At 38.9% G+C, this 19,101-nt stretch overlaps 1 protein-coding gene across 2 annotated transcripts; it reads left to right on the forward strand.

Annotated features, from left to right (window-relative positions):
* Positions 1 to 413: 413 nt before the first annotated feature.
* Positions 414 to 18,515, forward strand: EBAG9 (estrogen receptor binding site associated antigen 9). Of its 2 annotated transcripts, none has more exons than XM_021546464.3 (7): positions 414 to 572; positions 7,341 to 7,438; positions 10,790 to 10,868; positions 11,091 to 11,249; positions 12,903 to 13,010; positions 14,027 to 14,118; positions 17,983 to 18,515. In XM_021546464.3, exons 2-7 carry the CDS (start codon positions 7,356 to 7,358, stop codon positions 18,101 to 18,103), a joined length of 642 nt encoding a protein of 213 aa, XP_021402139.3. In that variant the 5' UTR covers positions 414 to 572; positions 7,341 to 7,355; the 3' UTR covers positions 18,104 to 18,515. The 2 variants fall into 2 exon arrangements, with proteins under 2 accessions (XP_021402139.3, XP_021402137.3); XM_021546462.4 differs by lacking the exon at positions 414 to 572 and adding an exon at positions 6,260 to 6,433.
* Positions 18,516 to 19,101: the final 586 nt, after the last annotated feature.

The raw sequence follows: 19,101 nt of genomic DNA on the forward strand, positions 1-19,101 counted from the left end.
GCTCGGCGCGGCTCGGCTCGGCGCGGCTCGGTTCGGCGCGGCCCGGCTCGGCGCGGCCCGGCCCGGCCCGGCGCGGCCCGGCGCGGCTCGGCTCGGCTCGGCGCGGCGCGGCCCGGCCCGGCGCGGTCCGGCTCGGCCCGGCTCGGCTCGGCCCGGCTCGGCCCGGCTCGGCTCGGCGCGGCGCGGCCCGGCCCGGCGCGGCTCGGCCCGGCTCGGCTCGGCGCGGCCCGGCTCGGCTCGGCGCGGCCCGGCGCGGCTCGGCGCGGCCCGGCCCGGTCCGGCGCGGCTCGGCCCGGCGCGGCTCGGCTCGGCTCGGCACGGCTCGGCGCGGCTCGGCGCGGCTGTGCCCCTGCCCCGGGCCGAGCGGGGCGGGCGGAGCGGAGCGCACGGGCGGCGGCGCGGCCGGAAGGGGCGGGCGTCTCCCGGGTGACGGGGCCGAGATGGCGGCGCGCGGGGCGGCGGCGGAGCGGCGCGGGCCCGGCTCTGGATGAGGGGCGGCCGGAGGCTGCGGCAGCGGCCGCCTCGGCCCCTGGAGCCCCGCGACTCCCGGCGCGGCCTCCCCCGCGGGGCAGGTGAGCGGGAAGGGTCGGTTCTGCGCCGCCGGGTGCCGCTTCCGCCGTGCCGGGCAGGGGCCCGGTCTCGGCGCCCTCCCTGCCGGGGCCGAGCCGCCCGCGCGGTTCTCCCGCGGCAGCGCCCGCGCCCCGCCCGGGTCCCCGGCCCCGCCGCGCTCGCCCCGCGGCGGAGCCGCTCGGCCGGCCCGACAGCGCCAGGCCCGCGGCCTCCGCCCGGCCCGGGCCCTTCCGGGGCGATGGGTGATGGGCTGGAACGACATGGGGTGGCGAGCAGGTGGATAGGCGGCGTCTGGGGACTGAGCGGCTTCGCTCCTGTGGAAAGGGCGAGGGCGCCTGTCCTGTCAGAGCTCGCGGTGCGACGGCATGGCTTGGGGTTACCTACTGTTCGCGCTGACGGGCACGTTTAGTAATACATCGTGTGAAAATTTCTTAGCACGCTTTTAAATACTTAAGAATCTCTAACAGCTCACAGAAAAAATAAGTGCTTCTATTTGGCTTCAGTGATGTCTCTAATAAAATTCAAGACTCGGCTGGTCAGTAAAATGGTAGGGTACTGCTTTTTGGTCATGAATTCACAGTGTAAGCGCCTGAGTTGCATATCTAATGAAGAATGGCGTAGCTTGGTGCTTTATAGCTCTTCGTAGCTTTATAGCTCTGTGGAAATGCACGTGTGCACTGCAGAGATTTCTTCAAGCCGTCTTATACTGTCATTGTTTGTAAATAGCTGGTTCTAGTCAAGACAGGCATTGCAAGATGATTTTGTAGTAGTAACAAGGAATGTGTGTTAATTTGTTGTCTCTGGCATTCCATGTAATTACAGAAAACTTCGCTACCTTAAACTCTAGTTCTATGTATGAGAATTTCAGTTTTGTGAAGTGAGTTACATGAACTAGTGCATCATGTAAAAGACTTGTTGTAAAGGTGGATGAAGTTATAGTGTGGTCTCACACGATTGCATTACTTCAAGTGGTGTTCTGTATGCTGTTTTTCACAAGACAGTGGCATATATAGGTAAGGAATTCTCAAAGAGTAACTGATCACTCAGTGGACATAGACTTTCTGTCTTAACTAATACTGCCTTGAAGAGCAGAATTTATTCTAATTCAAAACAAAGCTTGAGGAGTTCACATTAGTGAGTTTGTATCTAAATTTAGTTTCTTGGAGAGGAAGGGGTGAGATGTGGTGGTATTACTACAGAGTATGAGTCTGGGAGTAACATCTTTAAAAAAAGAGTTGAAACTCTGTATGTTGTATGTCAGAGTATTTAGTGTCTAGAAATAACTCAGGAATTGCCAGCAGTCACCAATTTTTGCTGCCTTTATTTAGAGAGACAGACATTCTGCCTTGACTTTTGGTATCTTCTGCAGCTTTTGATAGTGTCTCTTTCTGGATTTGAGTGCCTCTGATGACTTCACTCTGTCTGTGATTAATGTGAGTGAGCTGTCTTCTGTCCCAGCTACTTCAACTGCCTAATTAGGGTATTTGCAATGAAAGTTGGAAGATCAGTACTGAAACTACAATACTTTTACACACATCCCACAACACTTACCTACAATTAGATAGAGGAGATGCCTACTGATTTTCTCTTTTCATTCTGCTTCTCTCCCTAATGCTGTAATAGCGTGGATTTAGGGTTCAGTCATGGTGCCACTTAATGTATGTATTTATCAAGCTCAGTGATCAAGACAGGATTTTTTCCCTCCACACATGTGTTCCAAATATTATGTTTCTGTGTAAAGTGATGAAAAAACCAAGAGACCAAGCAAATCAAGCAGGAATAGGGCAGTGGACCCTCTCAGTAGGCTACAGAATCATGGTTGTTGTCTTTGAAATGCAGGAAGTGCTGGTTTTGTCTTTCAGTACCAGATTGAAAGCCCTTCTTGAATCATTGCTTTGTCTTTTTAACATACAAAGTGTCTTTGTATGTCTTGTAACATACATGGTTTGGAGGAGGGTTTATGTGTTTGAAAACAGGTTTTTTATCTCTATCTACTAATCTTAATAAAATTCCATCTCCCTATAAACCTACTTACGATCTTTGATGTGGTCATTCTACTGGAACTTCATACAAGATCCCCTTTTAAGAAATTCTGTCCTTATCACTGAAACTTTACTGGGTATTGTCAGCTGTTCAAGTGACAGCCCAAAAGCACTACTGGACCAGTATGGATTTTTGGTGCTGACAAATGTAACGGCCATGTTAGTCTTTAGTGCTAGGAAATTAATTTCTTGTTTTGCTTTAGGAGGGTGAAACTTTTTTTGTGTCTTCTTATGTAAATTGGAGGGGAGCCTTTCAGTTTCAGACAAGTTATTTTAGGTACCATCATCTGGTTATTTATCTAGCTGTGTTTAATGTAGGCTGAAATCACTGATTCCAAGGTGTGTTTGTGTTTACATTCCAGAGTTACATGTGAGCTGATGTGAAAGAAAGCTGATGTGACAGTAAAAGATGAGTTCACTAGCAGGAAACAAGTTTCTAAAATAATTTTACTGCCCCAAATTGACTTTATTTTAGAATTGGCTCTAGCTGTAGAAATCCTGCTTAAGTGGTATTTGTGTGTACGGTTAGATATGAAAGAGGAAGTGTTTCTCCAGGTGCCAGTGTGCTTATTGTACAACGATGAACAGTGAGAATCTTGCTTATTGCACCATAGCTGATTGACCAATCCACCTGAGGGTGGACTATGCTGGCTACTATCAGTGAAATCAGAGGTGCCAGGAATTCTAATGAGGCTGCTGTTCCAAGCTGTAAGCAAAGTAAAAATGTTCAATAAAATTCTGAAATTTACCTCCCTTCTGATTCCTTTATGGGTCCCTAAAATGTTTACGTTTCCTCATTCTTCTGACTTGATTCTAAAGTGTTTAACATCTTGTGGCTGTTGTCTTTTAGTCCTTTCTGGGCTCATGTTCCATGTGAACACCTGTTGTGCCTTTTTCCCAGTGGAAGGCAGTATGAGATGCAGAAGTCAAAATCTCCAGCTAAATTTGGAGTCTGTTACTGAATTGTTTAGTTGACCACAAGTATTAAATTGATTAGGATTTATGTCTTGATTTATTTGCTTGTTTATATCTGTTGTAATGGAAGTTCATTTGACCCTAAGTCTCATAAATGTAACAAAGCAATTCCAGTAGTGGGAGAAGGAAATCTATCCCATTTTATAAAGGGAAAGCTGAGGCTGAGGTGTGATATGCCGAAGGATGTATCAGGCTGGCAGACAGCTCTTACCAGATTTTCTGAATTTTAGTCCAGTGTTTCACATTTAACTCTTATCTGTTAAGAAATGTTTTAGGATTCTTGATGTAGCGCTGCAACTTTACATTATGTCTCTGTCATCCTGTCTTATAAGTGACTGCAGATACAGTTATGGTTTCTTTTGGGATTGTTTATCAAGGAAAGGCTTAAGAAAAGAAAGAACGTTGTGGTTTGCCATTTAGCCTGTTCAATATTTTTTTCCCAGGAGAAAGAGAAATGGCTGTGCTTCTTTCCAATGTGTGAGAAAGATGGACAAGAAAAGGATGTAAAACTTGTTTCACTTCACAAGTTTAGTATAATGGTATTGTGTGAATTAAGTTTGCAGTGAACTGAGGAAAATTAGGTTTCTGTGTACCTTGACAAATGTAATTAACATAAAAAAAACTCCCAAGCACAAAAGAACTCAACCCCAAAAGACACCAAATAAAACTCAAAACCTTTAGCAAATGTTTAACTTTTCAGGTAGTGCTGTTCTTAGAGCAGCAATGCACATGTTTCAAGTGCTGTTTCAGACAAAGCAGAAAATGCTTGACTTGTCCTTACCTTGAGACAATAATTGGTTCAAGATTGTGTTTTAAATTAATTTATAAAAATAATATTCATTATATAAATACATATATACTGCTTCATGTCATAAATAGCAGTATAAAAAGCAGGTACATTGTGGAAAGTTCTTTTTAAAGGTAAATGATTGTTAACACTACTATGGCTAATAGAATGTTGTTGACAAAACACTGGTTGTGCATTTGACATTTTATAGTGTAGGGAGCTTTACTGGGAAGACTGCAATCAATGCTGAGAAAAGAGGTGGGCAAAATAGTACTTACTATCTTAAATCATAGTCACTAAGGTTGGAAGAGACCTCCAAGGTCATCAAGTCAGCCCTTGAAGGGCCTAGTTCTAGCTCAGCTGAAATGAAATGCAGCTCTATCACAAATATGTTAACTGGCCATATGTCTCATTGTGATTCTGAAATCTTTGCCTGACACATGGAAAGTGGAGAGGTGTAAGTTATCTGGCTGTCATGGACATAATGATAACTGTTGAACTCTGCCAAATGGGCATACTGATGATACTGGAAGTGTAGTCACTCTTACATGGGAATGACCTGGGAATTTGATTAACTTTTGGTGATTAGTTCTTGTGGGCTTCACAAGTCCACTGACTCTGCAAGCCAGAGTTCTTGTGGATTATGTTTTTTTTTCAATTGTTTAACTTTCTATTGAGAACTCAGTACAGTATACTGAAAAAATGAGGATGAATTGAAAACTGAGCTCATTTATATTTACATATATAAATATATATATTGGTGATTGACACACTTGAACATTGTTCTGGTTTTAGTTTTGCACTTAGTAATCTTCCTAGTTCCTTGGCTTTAGGCATAATTAATGTATAGTCTACAAAGATTTTTGGTGGCTTCCTAAAACAACCTTCTCAGTCAGTAGCTAGGAGTTTTTAAATTTAGGGTCTGTGTGTACTGTCCAGTGTAGCAGTTAGATAGCCTGAACAAGGGAAAAGAGCTTAAGTCTTGCTAATATTGAGTACTGTTCTACTCCTTCCCTCCTCCCCTCCAAGCTGATAAAAGAGTGAATTCTGGTAGAGTGGAGTGAACTTTTAAACAAGCTTTTCAGAAAAGATGTACCTTTATAATCATTTCAGCAGGTCACATGTTCTTCATGCCTCACATCCCAGGCAGATAACTTCTAGCTGCCTCTCTTAAAAATAAGATTTTCTTTCATCAATTCAGTGTTACTTTGCCATAATTTCTACCTTTAGGATCGAGAACTTTCCCTCTTAGCCCTGTTCACTCTTCTTTCACTAACTTGGATTATTTCCTAATCATTCAAATTCTTGACTGATGGATTCTTCTGTCATCTAGATATTGTCAGCATTGCTTATTCTGAAAGGTAAGGAAGTGCTTGAGCATAATATGAAATGATGGTCCAGTCTTTTAAACTAAAAGCTAAATATGTCAGACCATATCTGTTTTTGCTTCTTTGTGGGAACTGACTGCTTTCTAATTATGTTAGATGAAGAGCCAAATCCAACCCTGTATAAAGTTCTCTACATTTTTAAGTCGCCCATGAAATGAAATAAGATAACACAAATGTTGAGGTAGAGGTGATACGTGTCCTATGAAGCCTTTTTCCTGAGCTACAGCTCGGTAGTGTAGTCTGTAATTTGGTGTTTACTACTAACTTAAGCCTTCCATTTTGCAGTTAAAGGACCTGTTTGTTTAATAGCTTCTGTATAATTTTTCAGTAGCAGAAAGTCCTGTCCTGCACTACATGTAAAGCAATATTTCCGGTACTATATTAATATAGTGTTTAATAATGGTTACATTATCTAGCAAATGAGCACCAATAAAAATACATCTATGCTCCATGAAGCTCACAAATCCCATTGTGTACCTTTTTAATAAAATCCTCAGGACAGTGTTGGAGCAGCCTACCTACCATCCACCTTCCTGACTCTTCCTAATTAAAGCCTGGAATATAAAAAGTGATTTAAATGCCATAGCATATTTGAAATCAAGCTGTCCTTCCATGGAATACTCATGGCCTGAGGAAAATGTCACAGGGCTGCCTTCTCTTCTCACCAGAAGGTATGTTAAACTTGCAACAGAAAATGTTGTTACAAGTCTAGATGTTTATAATTAAAAGCTACTTGTGAAGCCTAACCTCTTATTCTTAACTCTGAAATGTTCACCTATAGAAGAGAAAAGGGATTCCAGCAGATTTTTCTGAGTCAGTCTGTAGCTAATCAAGGTGGTACGTTGGAATGATGTGATATGATGAACATAAATTCTCTAGATTATCAGATTGTCATTGAAAAAATAGCTACAAACAGGAGTGGCCTCAGCCAAAGATGAATTTTTTCTTTTCTGTGTTTGCTGTCATGATCCAGTCAGGCATAGAAATATCAGTAGCTCTGGGGGTTAGCTGGTGCAGTAGTTCACACAGGATGAACACTCTCCCTTTAATTATGATTTTTCAGTGAGATTAGTTCTAAAATAAGCAGTGTTCTCATCACACATTTCCATCAAAATGGAAGGTAAATTTAAGCAGCTAATTTTGGGATTTCACTTAATGACTAAATCTGTAATTTGTATATGCATGATATGCTCAAGCAAGCAAGAGCTTTTCTCTGATTATTATTCTGTTCTGCACTGCCAGTGTTCAATGCCACTGGTAGTGTCTGAAATGGATCGGCTGCACAGACACTGCAGATGGTTGCCTACACTTCCCCTTTAAGAGTGTCTTTAACTTTGATTTTACCTGTGATTTTGTGCTGTTTCTTTAAAGGCTATATATATTAGATACTTGTATTATTTGCATCAGTGAAATACCCTGATAGTAGGCAGGTAGCATCTTTGCTCCAGGTACCTGCTCTCTTCCTTGCATTAATACTGTTTCACGGAATGCTCCTAGCTTAGTAGCAATTAAAGTAATTGGCTTTAAGTACTGTATAAAGTTGTAAAATCCTCTGCATCTAACTTTTTTCTTTTGCAGGAACGGTTTCTTACCATGGCCATAACACAGTTTCGACTCTTTAAAGTCTGTACTTGCCTGGCAGCAGTGTTTTCTTTCATTAAAAAGTTAATATGCAGGTAAACAAGTCTTACTTAATTTGGTTACCTTTTCTTTTTCAATTTTGCAATTACAGGTCCTTGCACTTCTGCCCTTCCCCCAGCACCCAGCCACCACTTTTGCCAGTTCTGATTTTACTAATTGCAAAACAATCAAAACAGATGAAAACAAAATCAAGTGAATTCTTTAATTTGTGTATTTGTTCAGAGTTCCAAAAGTCTGTGTAGTGTATTTGTGAGTGTATTTTGTTGTATGGTAGCTGAATGAGGTTTTTGAAATATCTATGAGAGGGTTTTAAAATGGCTTTTAAAACTGTTCTGTGTCAAACTTGAAGAAGAGCTGTGCTGCACAATTCTGAAAAGTACTTATCAAGTGATATTTTGTGTTTTAAGAGATTCAGTTAATGGTAGCATCTACTCTGTCATCATTCAGTAGGCTGTCATTACAAATGTAGGCAATTCTCATCCTGTTTGTCAAAAAAGAATTGCCTGAGACTTCAGATTCTTCTACCTATTGAAGATTCTTTCAGAAGTTTGGAGGCTAGTGGTTAAGTTTAAGGGAATGGCTTTTTTTTCCTTTTTAATGATGAAGAATGTTTTATTTTTTACACTCTTTTAAGTCATATCTGGTGTCCTTTTGAGTTGTAGGCTCATTAATGTTGTAGTATAGTACTTAGAAGCAGTCTAAAAACCCTCAAGAGCTAATGTGGAGTAGTAGAGTTCAATAATACAGTAGTAGAGTACCTGAGGCAAGTCTTGGCACTGTGCTGTCGAATGAAATTCTGTGCTTCCTACCACTTCTGCAGCATGTTGTTTACATAAACAACTACCAATCTAGAGAAATGTATTCTCTTTTTTTGTATGATAACTACTTTTCCAGTGAGGATTAAAGTGTATGCAGAATATATAGTAGACACAAAATAACTGTTTATTTCCTCTTCACCTTTATTTATTCCAAGAATAAGAGGAAGCTCTTGACTTGTTGGTAAATTCACTTACAGATTTAGTGAAGCATTAAAAAGATAAATTTTAACACTGCATACAGTTATATAGATGTCAACCTTAGTTCTGTGATTCGAGAATTGAGAGTACTTGCTGTTCAAGTTCTGAAAGAAGTCAAAACACTGAGTTGATCATAACTTCTATATTAGGTGGATCCTTCACTTAAGTGTAAAGATACTTTTTATAAGCAGATAATTGTTTTCTGGGTGTAATGACAGTATTTTCATTCTTTTTCCCAACTTCTGAAAGACCTATGATCTTGAACAGCTGAGAAACTGCTTCATAGTACATAAAGTAGAAAACCCTATATTTGTTTACTAAAAATTAGTCAAAGAAATGAAAATTAAGTCTTTCACATAAGCAAGTCACTGGATCACATTAATTCAGACCACTAGCTACAGATGTTTCTTTTGTTCACTGTCATCTGCAAAGTGTAGTTTGATAACTTCTGTTTTCCTGTGATGCACCCCTCTATATAGCTATTCCTAATAATCAGAAAATGTGATTTAATTAAACATGCATTTTAATTCAATGGACATGAGCTAGTACTTACATAGATAACATAGTTTACGTTAGGTTTCATTTGAACAAGTGCCTATAGAGATTGTGCAACTTTCTAGGCACCATAGAGCTTACATACACTACTAGTCCTTTTTTAGTTAAATATTCTCTTGATAAACAACAGACTGCCTGAATCCAGTTTTCAGGGAATAAAACATGTAAATATAAAAAGATGAAACTTCCTTCCATTTAAAATCTCTAATTATCTCCAGCTGGGAAATCTGGATGCTGCTTATTAGTAAGGTGAAACAAATCCAATAATTCGTGAGGCATTTGGCATGCAGAGCAGTGATCAGTATCTAATGATGGCTGTGGAGCAGCTGTTCCTGTGAGCATCTTGTTCCCTTCCTAAAGGAAGTCGAGATCTGTAGCCTTCCTTGGTGCTGCTCTGTGTACCACCTCTTTTCTGATGTTGTGTGACAAAAGCTCTTTCCTCCTACCTTCAGCCCTCTTGCTGTAACCATTTTGACTTGATTAATGTTTGTTACAAGCTACTTGTTTGTCTTGTGGAGCAAGTCATTGCAGAAGTGATGCATTAAAGATTAGTATTAAATTAGTATTAAAGATTAGTATTAAATGTAAGCAGTATTAAGGGTGTGTATGTTGTAGAGGTCTGAAGGAGGATATTTCTAAGCTTGGGTTTCCTTTAGAGATGTCAAGTAAATCTCATCAAACCAAAAGTCTAATGTGTTTGAGGACACAGTGTTTTCACCTTTTTTTTACCCCTAAAATCTGTTTCTTTTCAACTTAAAGGAACTGTTTATAAAGGGAGTAGAGTTACTTATATAAAACTTGAAAATTTGATGTTAGCACCTGACCTTGTTTGTTTGGTCCTGAGTAGAAAAGATATATCTAGTCGCTCACCAGCATACAGTAGAGGTGCTATTACAAGCAGTTTAGCTTGTCAGTTGGTAGTATGTTCTCTAATACTAGAACTAATGGATAGAAACTAGAAATAGAAATTTCCCAGTTTATTCACATCAGTAGTAAGAAAAAAACATTATATTTTGCAAGCTACATAAGGTCAGTTACATGACTGCTTTGCTGTAGGAGCTTACATTCTTTGTGGAAAACACAAGTGTGAGCCTGAATTGCATTATTTTGTGTTTTAAGGTGTCAAAATACAGTGGATGTTAGCTAGGAATACTTTAATTATTATTCTGATCTTTGAGCATTGTAATGAAGTAAATATCTAGGTAGTTTATTTGCAATGCATTAGTGTTGTTTTCAATTAAAATTCTTTTATATAGTTGCTGAAATGCATTGAAACAGTATTCTTTAAGTAGAAGCATGGATTGAATTAAAGCTGTTGATTTGCATAATCTTGCATTACCTCTGTTTAGACTTTGAAGAAAAAAGCTTTAGAGGGGCTTTCAGATCAAGCAGCTCAGAAAGCTATTTGTTAGATATAGCATAAAATTTAAGGCAAATAGAAAATATTCTCATTTTATAGTAAAATGGCTCTTTGGCAAATATAGATCCCTAGTGCTTGCTTCATAAGCACTGACAGTCTAAAAATTGTGACTGAATTATGCAGACGAGTTAGTCCATTTTCATATATCTTAGAAGTATTTCTCCTCTATTTCACTGTAATTAGAAAAGTAAATTGCACTTTGATATTCTTGTGAACACAACTTTCAATTCATGATGAAATCCCTTTGCTTAGCAGACTTACTGCTAAGCACTAAATGTTTTAGCCATGACTATTTTTAGTAGTGCTGTTCTCAGACTTCCTTTTTTGTTTTTTTTTTTTTTAAACTTAGTGCTCATGTTTTCAGAGCTTGGAGGAATCCTACATTTTTTTTTCAGGTCTGGAAGAGGGCGAAAGTTAAGTGGAGACCAAATAACTTTGCCAACCACAGTGGATTATTCATCTGTTCCTAAGCAGGTAATTGTTAAAGTGGTAGCTGACTTAATCCCTTAACAAGGTGATTAAAGAAGTCCTACAATATTGAATTGGTATATATCCAAGAAAGATATAATATAATGTGATATATACAAAAGATATAATAATATATGATTCAGTATTAAGTATATATCTTAGCAAGATATCAAAAGACAAGTTTTTACTTGCAGATAATACTAACTTGTACCATATTCTTATATTCAGCCTGAAGTAGAAGACTGGTCTTCATGGGATGAAGATGCACCTACAAGTGTGAAGATTGAAGGTGGCAATGGTAATGTGGCTGCTCAGCAAAATTCTTTGGAACAAATGGAGCCTGATTATTTCAAAGATATGGCACCAACTATAAGAAAAACTCAAAAAGTAAGTATTACATTTTCAACTATACTTATGGAGGGTTTTCATTGCTTTAAAATAAAAGCAAGTAATTTGGCAACTTACAGAAGGTGCTATTGGTAAATGAGAATAGATGCTGGTGTGTAATTTATCATGTTTAATGTTAAGACCTTTGAGATCTTAACAGTTGTGAGGCTATCACATGTTTGCATCTTTAGTTTTCATAATATTTGAAACTTATGAATAGTTTCATACTCTAAGAGTTCTTGGAAGTATAATGTGAGAACCCTTTAGTCATTTGTACTCATATCCTTATTTGAGCAACGACATTAAATGTCTTGCTCTGTTGAAGTCTGAGGGAGCAGCCCTGCTGTTTCAGAGCACTGGTTATTTGTTTCACCAAGTTATATTGGGGAGGCTGGAATTAGGGAACTGATATTTCAAAATAGCTTGTTCTTCAAATATCCATTTTTACTATGGAGACAAGACAGGAGGGCATCTCTACAGTAGCATCAAGGTTGTAAATAAATGCTGACTAAAATCTGGTGATTGCAGGTTTTGCTTCTATGTGCAAATCTTTCAGCTGGGTACTTATATGTCTTTGAGTCAATGGGAAAAACTTCACAAGTACTGTTATAGGTTATCAGAGAGGATGTGCAGTAGATTTCTCCTTTATATCTACTGACATTTTTTTCCTCATAGGTTCAGAACAAAACTGGGGAAGAGTCCATGCTGTTTGAGTACTGTACACTGGGTTTAGTTTTAATATATCTCTAGGGATGACTGCAAGCATTGCAAAGAACATCCCTGTTAACTTGGTCAAGTTAATACCATTCAGTGTGAATTTGTGTTTATTTCCACTGAATGTCTCAATATAAACCCTTAGATTTGAGGTACAGTCTACTCGTGTTGTCACTCATCTATACTCATCTGTTTGGAAATAGAACCTCAGTCAAATAAGTCTGTCATTGCTCAATAAGATTGTCTAGTCCTGTATCTTTTCTTGGATTGGTACAAGCATATAGGTAGTGGAACTGTGGATCTGCCTCGTTGGGAAGCAGAAGAAGCTCAAAGTAGGCTAAACAAAGTTTGTGTCTTGAGGTCAAGACAAGTGAAAATGATATGTGATCTTAGCACCTGTTTTGGGAAAAGCACTGCTTTTCAGCCAAACCAGTACAGAGCTTTACTAGTTTTTGTTGACAGAGAATTTGCAGCTATTGCAACTGCACAGAAACGCTGTTGGAGTAGTTGAGAGAGCTGACATTACAGTGCAGTACAACTGTGCAGACAGCACTCAAAGGAAGTACCTCAAAGTGACCTGCCACAGAAGCAGGATTTCCCCAAGCAATATATCACATAATTGGTAGCTTCTGTGCGTATTGAGAGATGTGGCTGTTTGATCTGTTATTCTTTGTGCCCATTCTCTGTCTTGATACAGTCACAGGTTTCTATGTGGCTAAAGAAAAATCTAGTGAGGGGAGGCGGAGTTCTTATCTTTTGCATTTATCTTTCACTTACAAGTTCATTTGGCTGTGCAGCTTTCAGAACCTGGCCAGGTTTAAGATACAGTGAGGTGTTGTGTAGCTGAACCTTCACAGGCACAGACTTATATGATCACCAAGGAATCCCTGCAGTGCTTTGATCTACCACTTTTTTGTTTCTTTTTTTGAATATTTTCAGATAATTATTAAAAAACGAGAGCCTTTAAATTTTGGGATTCCAGAGGGAAACACAGGATTCTCTAGCAGATTAGCAGCCACACAAGATATTCCTTTTCTTCACCAATCTGTAAGTATGCTTTAAGTATTGATCTTTTATTTGTCAGTTAAATTATGTTCTCTAGTGGAAGGAATAGTCTGCCTAAGGTGTGCAATGTGGGGAGTAATTGGAATAGTAGGGGAGTAATGTAAATTGTTTTAAACTTGAATGAAGAATGAAGTAGTCCAATATGTTCTGCTGAGAAACTTGATAGATCAGTGATAAAAAGGTAGGAAGTTTCCATATACTTATGGGCTTGCAAATCTGCTAAAGCAATGAACTATAATTTTGGATTTTACACTGTAAGTTACTAATAAAAGAGTAGAAGTCTTTTTTGAAAGCTTATAAATTACCTTTGCTTTATTGTTTTAAATCCATTTTTAGCCTGCTTCTCCCTTCCTTTTTGTAAGGATTGTAATGTGGCAGTCTCCTAATTTTTGCTCCTTAGCCTTTGAAAAAATTGTCTAGTTGCCTAACAGCCTGGCCAGTTAGCAGGAGATACTCTCCCTCCCTTGCCCTTAGCCTTTTTTAACAGTGTTTCTCTTTTGATAAATATTTTGCACAAAAGGGTACAGGCAGGAAGCAGTACAGAATGGTCATACCACCTCCCTGCACTGTCCTTTATGAAAATAGTTCAGGAAAGGACTTTTAGTCAGTAAAAGTGTCACTGAACTGATACTGAACATAAAAATGTGGATGTATGTGTTGGTTTGTCCATGCAACTTCCAGAAATCTCTTTACACTATCTATTCATATAATCTGCTCAATCTGTCTTCCTCTTGCTAAAAATGCCCTCCACTACTTCTTTCCTGTCTTTGGTCAAAAAACCCTTTGACAACTGAAAAAACTCAGTATTACATCAGGAAAAGAAACATGGACAATAAGATGAGAAGCACTGCCATACCTCAAATATTTCTGTAAGTCTGAAGAATTAAGATTAAACATAAATCCTAAGGAAACTTTGCTGTCATCAGGAGCCACTGTCAGTCACAAATTAGTGTTTTATCTAATTTTTCCATGTGCTTAGAACTTCTCTTTTGTTTCAGCCTGAATTGGGAGACTTGGATACTTGGCAAGAAAATACAAATGCCTGGGAAGAAGAGGAAGACGCTGCTTGGCAGGCAGAAGAAGTTCTTAGGTAATTGAAATTAATATAGTACTGTATAAAGGTTTTACATGTAAAAGAATTACATTTGTTTATTTGACATCTTTCTGGTAAGTGCCAAGAATTGTTAAATGCCTCTTAAGACAAATTATTTTTATGCATCTAATCTCTGTGTAAGTGGTACTCACCAGAAGACATTTTGGATCTAATTAATTTAATAAATGAGATATTAGAGGAAATCTGAAAATGACTGAAACATTGGAACAACATATTAACACGTGCATGCAGGTGCTAAAAAAACGGTGCTGCGCCAATCCCAACGATTTATTATGTTCAGATCACATTACTTCATTAAGTAAAATACCACTTGATGTCCTCATGAAAAGTATCACAACCATGTGTTTAAGGTAAAAATAGTTCTGGATAGAAGGTGAAGTGAAAAGTATGTGCTTGGAATCCCTGTAGGAGCTAGGCTTTTCTAACTTAACTAAACTAGCTGATAAGGCTGAATGTAAAATCAAAGTCTTGCACAAGTTAATGTGAATACTTCAGCCGTTCAGTTTGTGTTCTTTTTTCCTTTCCTTTAAGGGGTGTGGAGGGTAAAGAGATGCAAATGAAGTTTATCATACACAATGATTTGAACTGGTAGTGATTTGCAGTTGTATCAAACTTTATTGCTTGGTACATCATCAGGTAACCAGCCTCAGATAGCTTTAGCTTCCTGGGCTGTCGTAATTCTACTCACTAAATCAGAAGTGCATGGCTTTCATCGTCCATTAATGATAATATGAAATAAAGGTGTGATATAGTCAAAAATCATTCTAAGGAAAATAGGTATTGTGAGGAAAAGAAAAGAGGAATCTGATCAAGTATTTATTTTAATGTTTTGAAAAATTTACATTTTCAATCTGTGGAATAAGACAAGAGGGAAGTTACTAGCTCATTTTCAATGTGCTAATCATAATTAGAATTTATTCAATTTATTATCTCTGTCAGTCTTGCTTTGCAGCAGCTTAACATGTGAGAATAGGGTTGTAATGCAAATATTTTTGTAAACTTTATCTGTTATCTATGTGTACATTCTGGTCAATAGCTTGCTTGTCTTTTTTTTTTTTAAACTTCATTACTATTTCAGGTCTTGTACTGAAGTACAAGCTTTGTGATATGAAAGATGTGCTTTTGGGCTGCTTTTGTTCCATGGATAGTACTTTTTCCTGTAAAGAATATCAATAGACTTATTAAGATCTTTAATAGCTAGATTGTAGTCTGCTGAGACTTAAATGAAGGACAATGAAATGTTTGTTTGTTTTTTTATGGAGAAATGAAACACCTGTTTTTGCTACTGCAGAGGCTGCATTGTATTTACTTAGCCCTTGCCACATTCCATTACAGATGGTCTTAGGACTATCAAAAGTAGTATGCAGACTTTCTGAAGCAGGGGTTTGTCGTATATGAATTAACTACTAAAAATTACCTAGTGTATGTGTATACCAGTTTACTTTTGGAGTGCAAAATTTCCAGGATGGTCAAAGTTATATTGTTTGCCAAATGTCAGGTTCATGCTCTAGAATACTTAGGAAGAGAGATCTCTTACATGGTGATAGCAGTGAGGTTTCTCAAAAACTTTAATTTTTCAAAGTGTCATGATATTTGGTTGAACCTATCTTAAAGATTTCAACTTACCACCTTTATTGTTGAAAGGGTTCAACTCAAATGATTACTTCTCACAGGATTTCTTTTTGGCCTCACTAAAAATTATCAAACTGCAGTTGTTATAGAAGGGATGTGTGTCTAAATATTTCCAGCAGATAAAACATGATTAGAACTCCAGCTGTCTGTGGCTTACCACTTGTCCAGCTATGGCTGGCTACCTCAATACAGCTGGTCATTATGTAAGCTGTATCCCAGCTGGGTGAAGTAAAATCTTTGTTTTATTCATGACACAGAAATAACAATGTTTATCTGTAAATTAGTCGAGTCCTGGTTGATTTTTAGCAAGATTGATAAAAAATCCTGACTGGATTTAGTTTCTCTTGCAGTAGACATCACTGCTGTCTTTAACATCTGACATTTAACATAAAATTTAAGTACAGTACTGCACAGGCCTGGCTCTGTTTTCAACAGAGTGTAGTAATGAAGTGCCTTGGAGTCTCTTTTTGATGACAGATGTCTGCATCTTGTTCTGCAAAATGATTTGAAGATCCTGTGGCCACTCTGGTGACTTAATGCATAAGTGTAACACTTGGAAGAAGCCTGTATAATATTTATAATATTTCAGACTGCCAAATAGAGGACAGAGTCCCCCTAATGTTCAGAGTGTTAATGCTGACTATACTCCAGTGGTGCTTTTTGAGAATGAAATGAGTGTGCAGAAAGAGCAAGGGTCTTCCCTAGTCTGCTGTGTCTGGTACCTGTGGGTGCTCGGTAAGACCAGAATAATTTTTGTGTAGCGATGGAGAGCAGATCAGTTATGCAGAAGTGGGCTGTGTCCTGCTAACTGGCAGTGAAGGCTCACTCTGTCCTGTGGCTTCTCTGGTGGGTTTATGTATAAGCATAACAATTGAAATGAGCACATATAGTAGGTCAGTATATGCTCCATGGAATTAAGACATGAAGAAAGACAGTGATCAAGAGTAGGCTATCAGAGCCTGAGAAGTTTCTATAGTCTCTTTTTTCCCCATTTTCCAGCAGGTTCTGGGCTGGGGTGCACTAAAATTTTCCAGTCAGTAATGAATTGATGTAGTGGATTATAAACTGCATTTTCAGTTAACTTGAGTTAATTGGAACTTAGTTTCTTCTGCAAATTTTAGATACCTGTCTACAACTCCAGACTTTATAATACCAATGAAGTTTTTTATGCCAGTGGAAGCAGTTGAGCTCACACAGTTGTAGTTTATAGCAGCTACTTGTATTTTTGTCGGCCAGTTGCTGTGTCTGAGGCAGGTGAGGGTCTCTCTGGGCAGAGCTGAGTGCAGGATGCCAGACTGTAGAGGGCGCAGAGCCGCTGCTGTGTGCAGGAGCTCCGTGTCCTGCGGGCCATCCTGGGGGAAGAAACAGGAGCTGCCACGATCCCTCCCTTCAGAACTGCACGTGAACAGCACCATTAACACCATGTGGATTTCTGGAACTTTACTGTCTCTATATGGGTTGGTGTGCATAGCACTTCTGCATCAGTTCAGATATATGGGAAATATAAAAATCTGCCACTGTAATGTGGCAAATATTATTACTCCTGCGTATTGCTAGATTGACAGCTCTGTCAGCTGTCGGGTAGAAATGTACAATAATAGGTGACAATCTCAAAAAAAAAAAAAAAAAAACAGCAAAACCTCAAAATTTTGAGCTGCTGCTGAAAGTATTAGATAGCTTTTTAGTTTTTGCTCTAGGCTTTCCACTGTCCTATTCTCTCACTGATTCACTTACTCTGAATCTTTGAGAAGCTAGTGGCTTTTAACTTGCAGAATAATTTAACACATATTAATGCCTAAAACTAGATTGGATTGGGTTGGATGTTATGAAAAGGTTCTTCACCTAGAGTGTGATTACTGGAACCGGCTCACCAGGGAAGTGGTCAAAGCACTGAGCCTGCCAGAACTGTTTCAACAACACTGTCAGTCAGATGGTGTGATTCATGGGGGTGGTCTTGTGCAGGCCAGGAGTTGGACTTTGATGATCCTTGCGGGTTCAAACTCAGAATATTCTACAGTTCTAGTTTAATCTGAACATTTACTTCAGCACAGAAAAAGGACTGTTCTAAGCCTAATAGCAATAAACTGGAGCTCTGGTTTTAATAACCTATATATTGTAATAACCTATGTATTGACAGGAGTTTAAGGTATGACCATGCTGAAAATTGTGTGTGTGTTTTTTATCAGTTCATGTTTTCTTTAATTACAGACAACAGAAGATAGCAGAGAGGGAAAAAAGAGCAGCAGAACAGCAACGAAAGAAAATGGAGAAAGAGGCACAAAGGCTAATGAAAAAGGAACAAAACAAAATTGGTGTAAAACTGTCCTAACAGAAGCCATGCAGCAATGGCAGTGCCAGTGGAAAGAGAATTTCAGCTCCACAACATACGTATTAGTATTGATTTTAACTATTTATAGGACTTCAACACACTGCTTGGTTTCAATCCATTCTTCAGGTCATCTTGGAAGCCAGGATTTTCTCAAAATATCTTGAACTACTAGTAAGTAGTTCTTAAAGAAGAAAAGCGCCACAGAATATCATGCCTTGATGGGATGGTTCCTGCAATAGTTATTTTCCAGCACCCTTCTTTGCAGCAAAAGTGATTGATTAGGATGTTGATTGAAAAACACTCTTAATGAACAGTTCAAGCCTAGAGAAAAGAATGTAAATATTGAGTGGTGGGAAATCTACCTGTATTGTCTGTGCTTACCTGAAACATGTAATTAAACAGTTTTAAAGAACCTTTGTTTCCTGTCTGATAAAAAAAAATCTGCTTTTGCTCTTTTATGAAAGTATTTGTAAACACTTGAAAGTTCTCCATGGGAAATTGTATTGACCTGTGTAGAAGAGAATGACTTATTATGGATGACCTGCAAATCAAAATGTGCTCCTGGTGAGTTATCCAGCTGAACACTGAAAGTGGATTTCTTGTCGCTTTGTCACTTGCAGCTTCCTTTGCTCCCATTTGCATGTGACACTGCAATGACTACCAGCAGTGGCATCACTATACAAGAGTGGTGCAACCTACAAAGGCTGATGTGAATATAAGGGAGCATTTTAATAATTTATTTGTATTGGTAAATTTGTATTTCTAGCAGAAATTTTTCCTACAGATAGGAATCCTCACATCTTACAGTTCTTGCATAGTTAGCGTAATTGAGAAGAAAAATTGTGTCTTCCTGCTAATAAAGCTAGTGTGAAAAGTCTCAGTTCAGTTACAAGCACTTTTCAAACTCCATTTTTTGCACACTTACTGTATTTGTTTACTCTGTAATTCCCGTGGTGAAGTGTGTAAGGTAAATGTGCAGTAGAAGGCAGCAGTGCTTT

This window comes from Lonchura striata, chromosome 2 (genome assembly GCF_050655825.1).
Source record: "Lonchura striata isolate lonStrDom1 chromosome 2, ASM5065582v1, whole genome shotgun sequence".
In the NCBI taxonomy this organism is placed as follows: domain Eukaryota; kingdom Metazoa; phylum Chordata; class Aves; order Passeriformes; family Estrildidae; genus Lonchura; species Lonchura striata.

Coding starts and splice junctions, on each gene's coding strand:
- EBAG9 (XM_021546464.3), top strand. CDS start 7,356: ATGGCCATAACACAGTTTCGACTCTTTAAAGTCTGTACTTGCCTGGCA. Junction 7,439..10,789: donor ATTAAAAAGTTAATATGCAG/GTAAACAAGTCT, acceptor TTTTTTTTTCAG/GTCTGGAAGAGGGCGAAAGT. Junction 11,250..12,902: donor CTATAAGAAAAACTCAAAAA/GTAAGTATTACA, acceptor GAATATTTTCAG/ATAATTATTAAAAAACGAGA.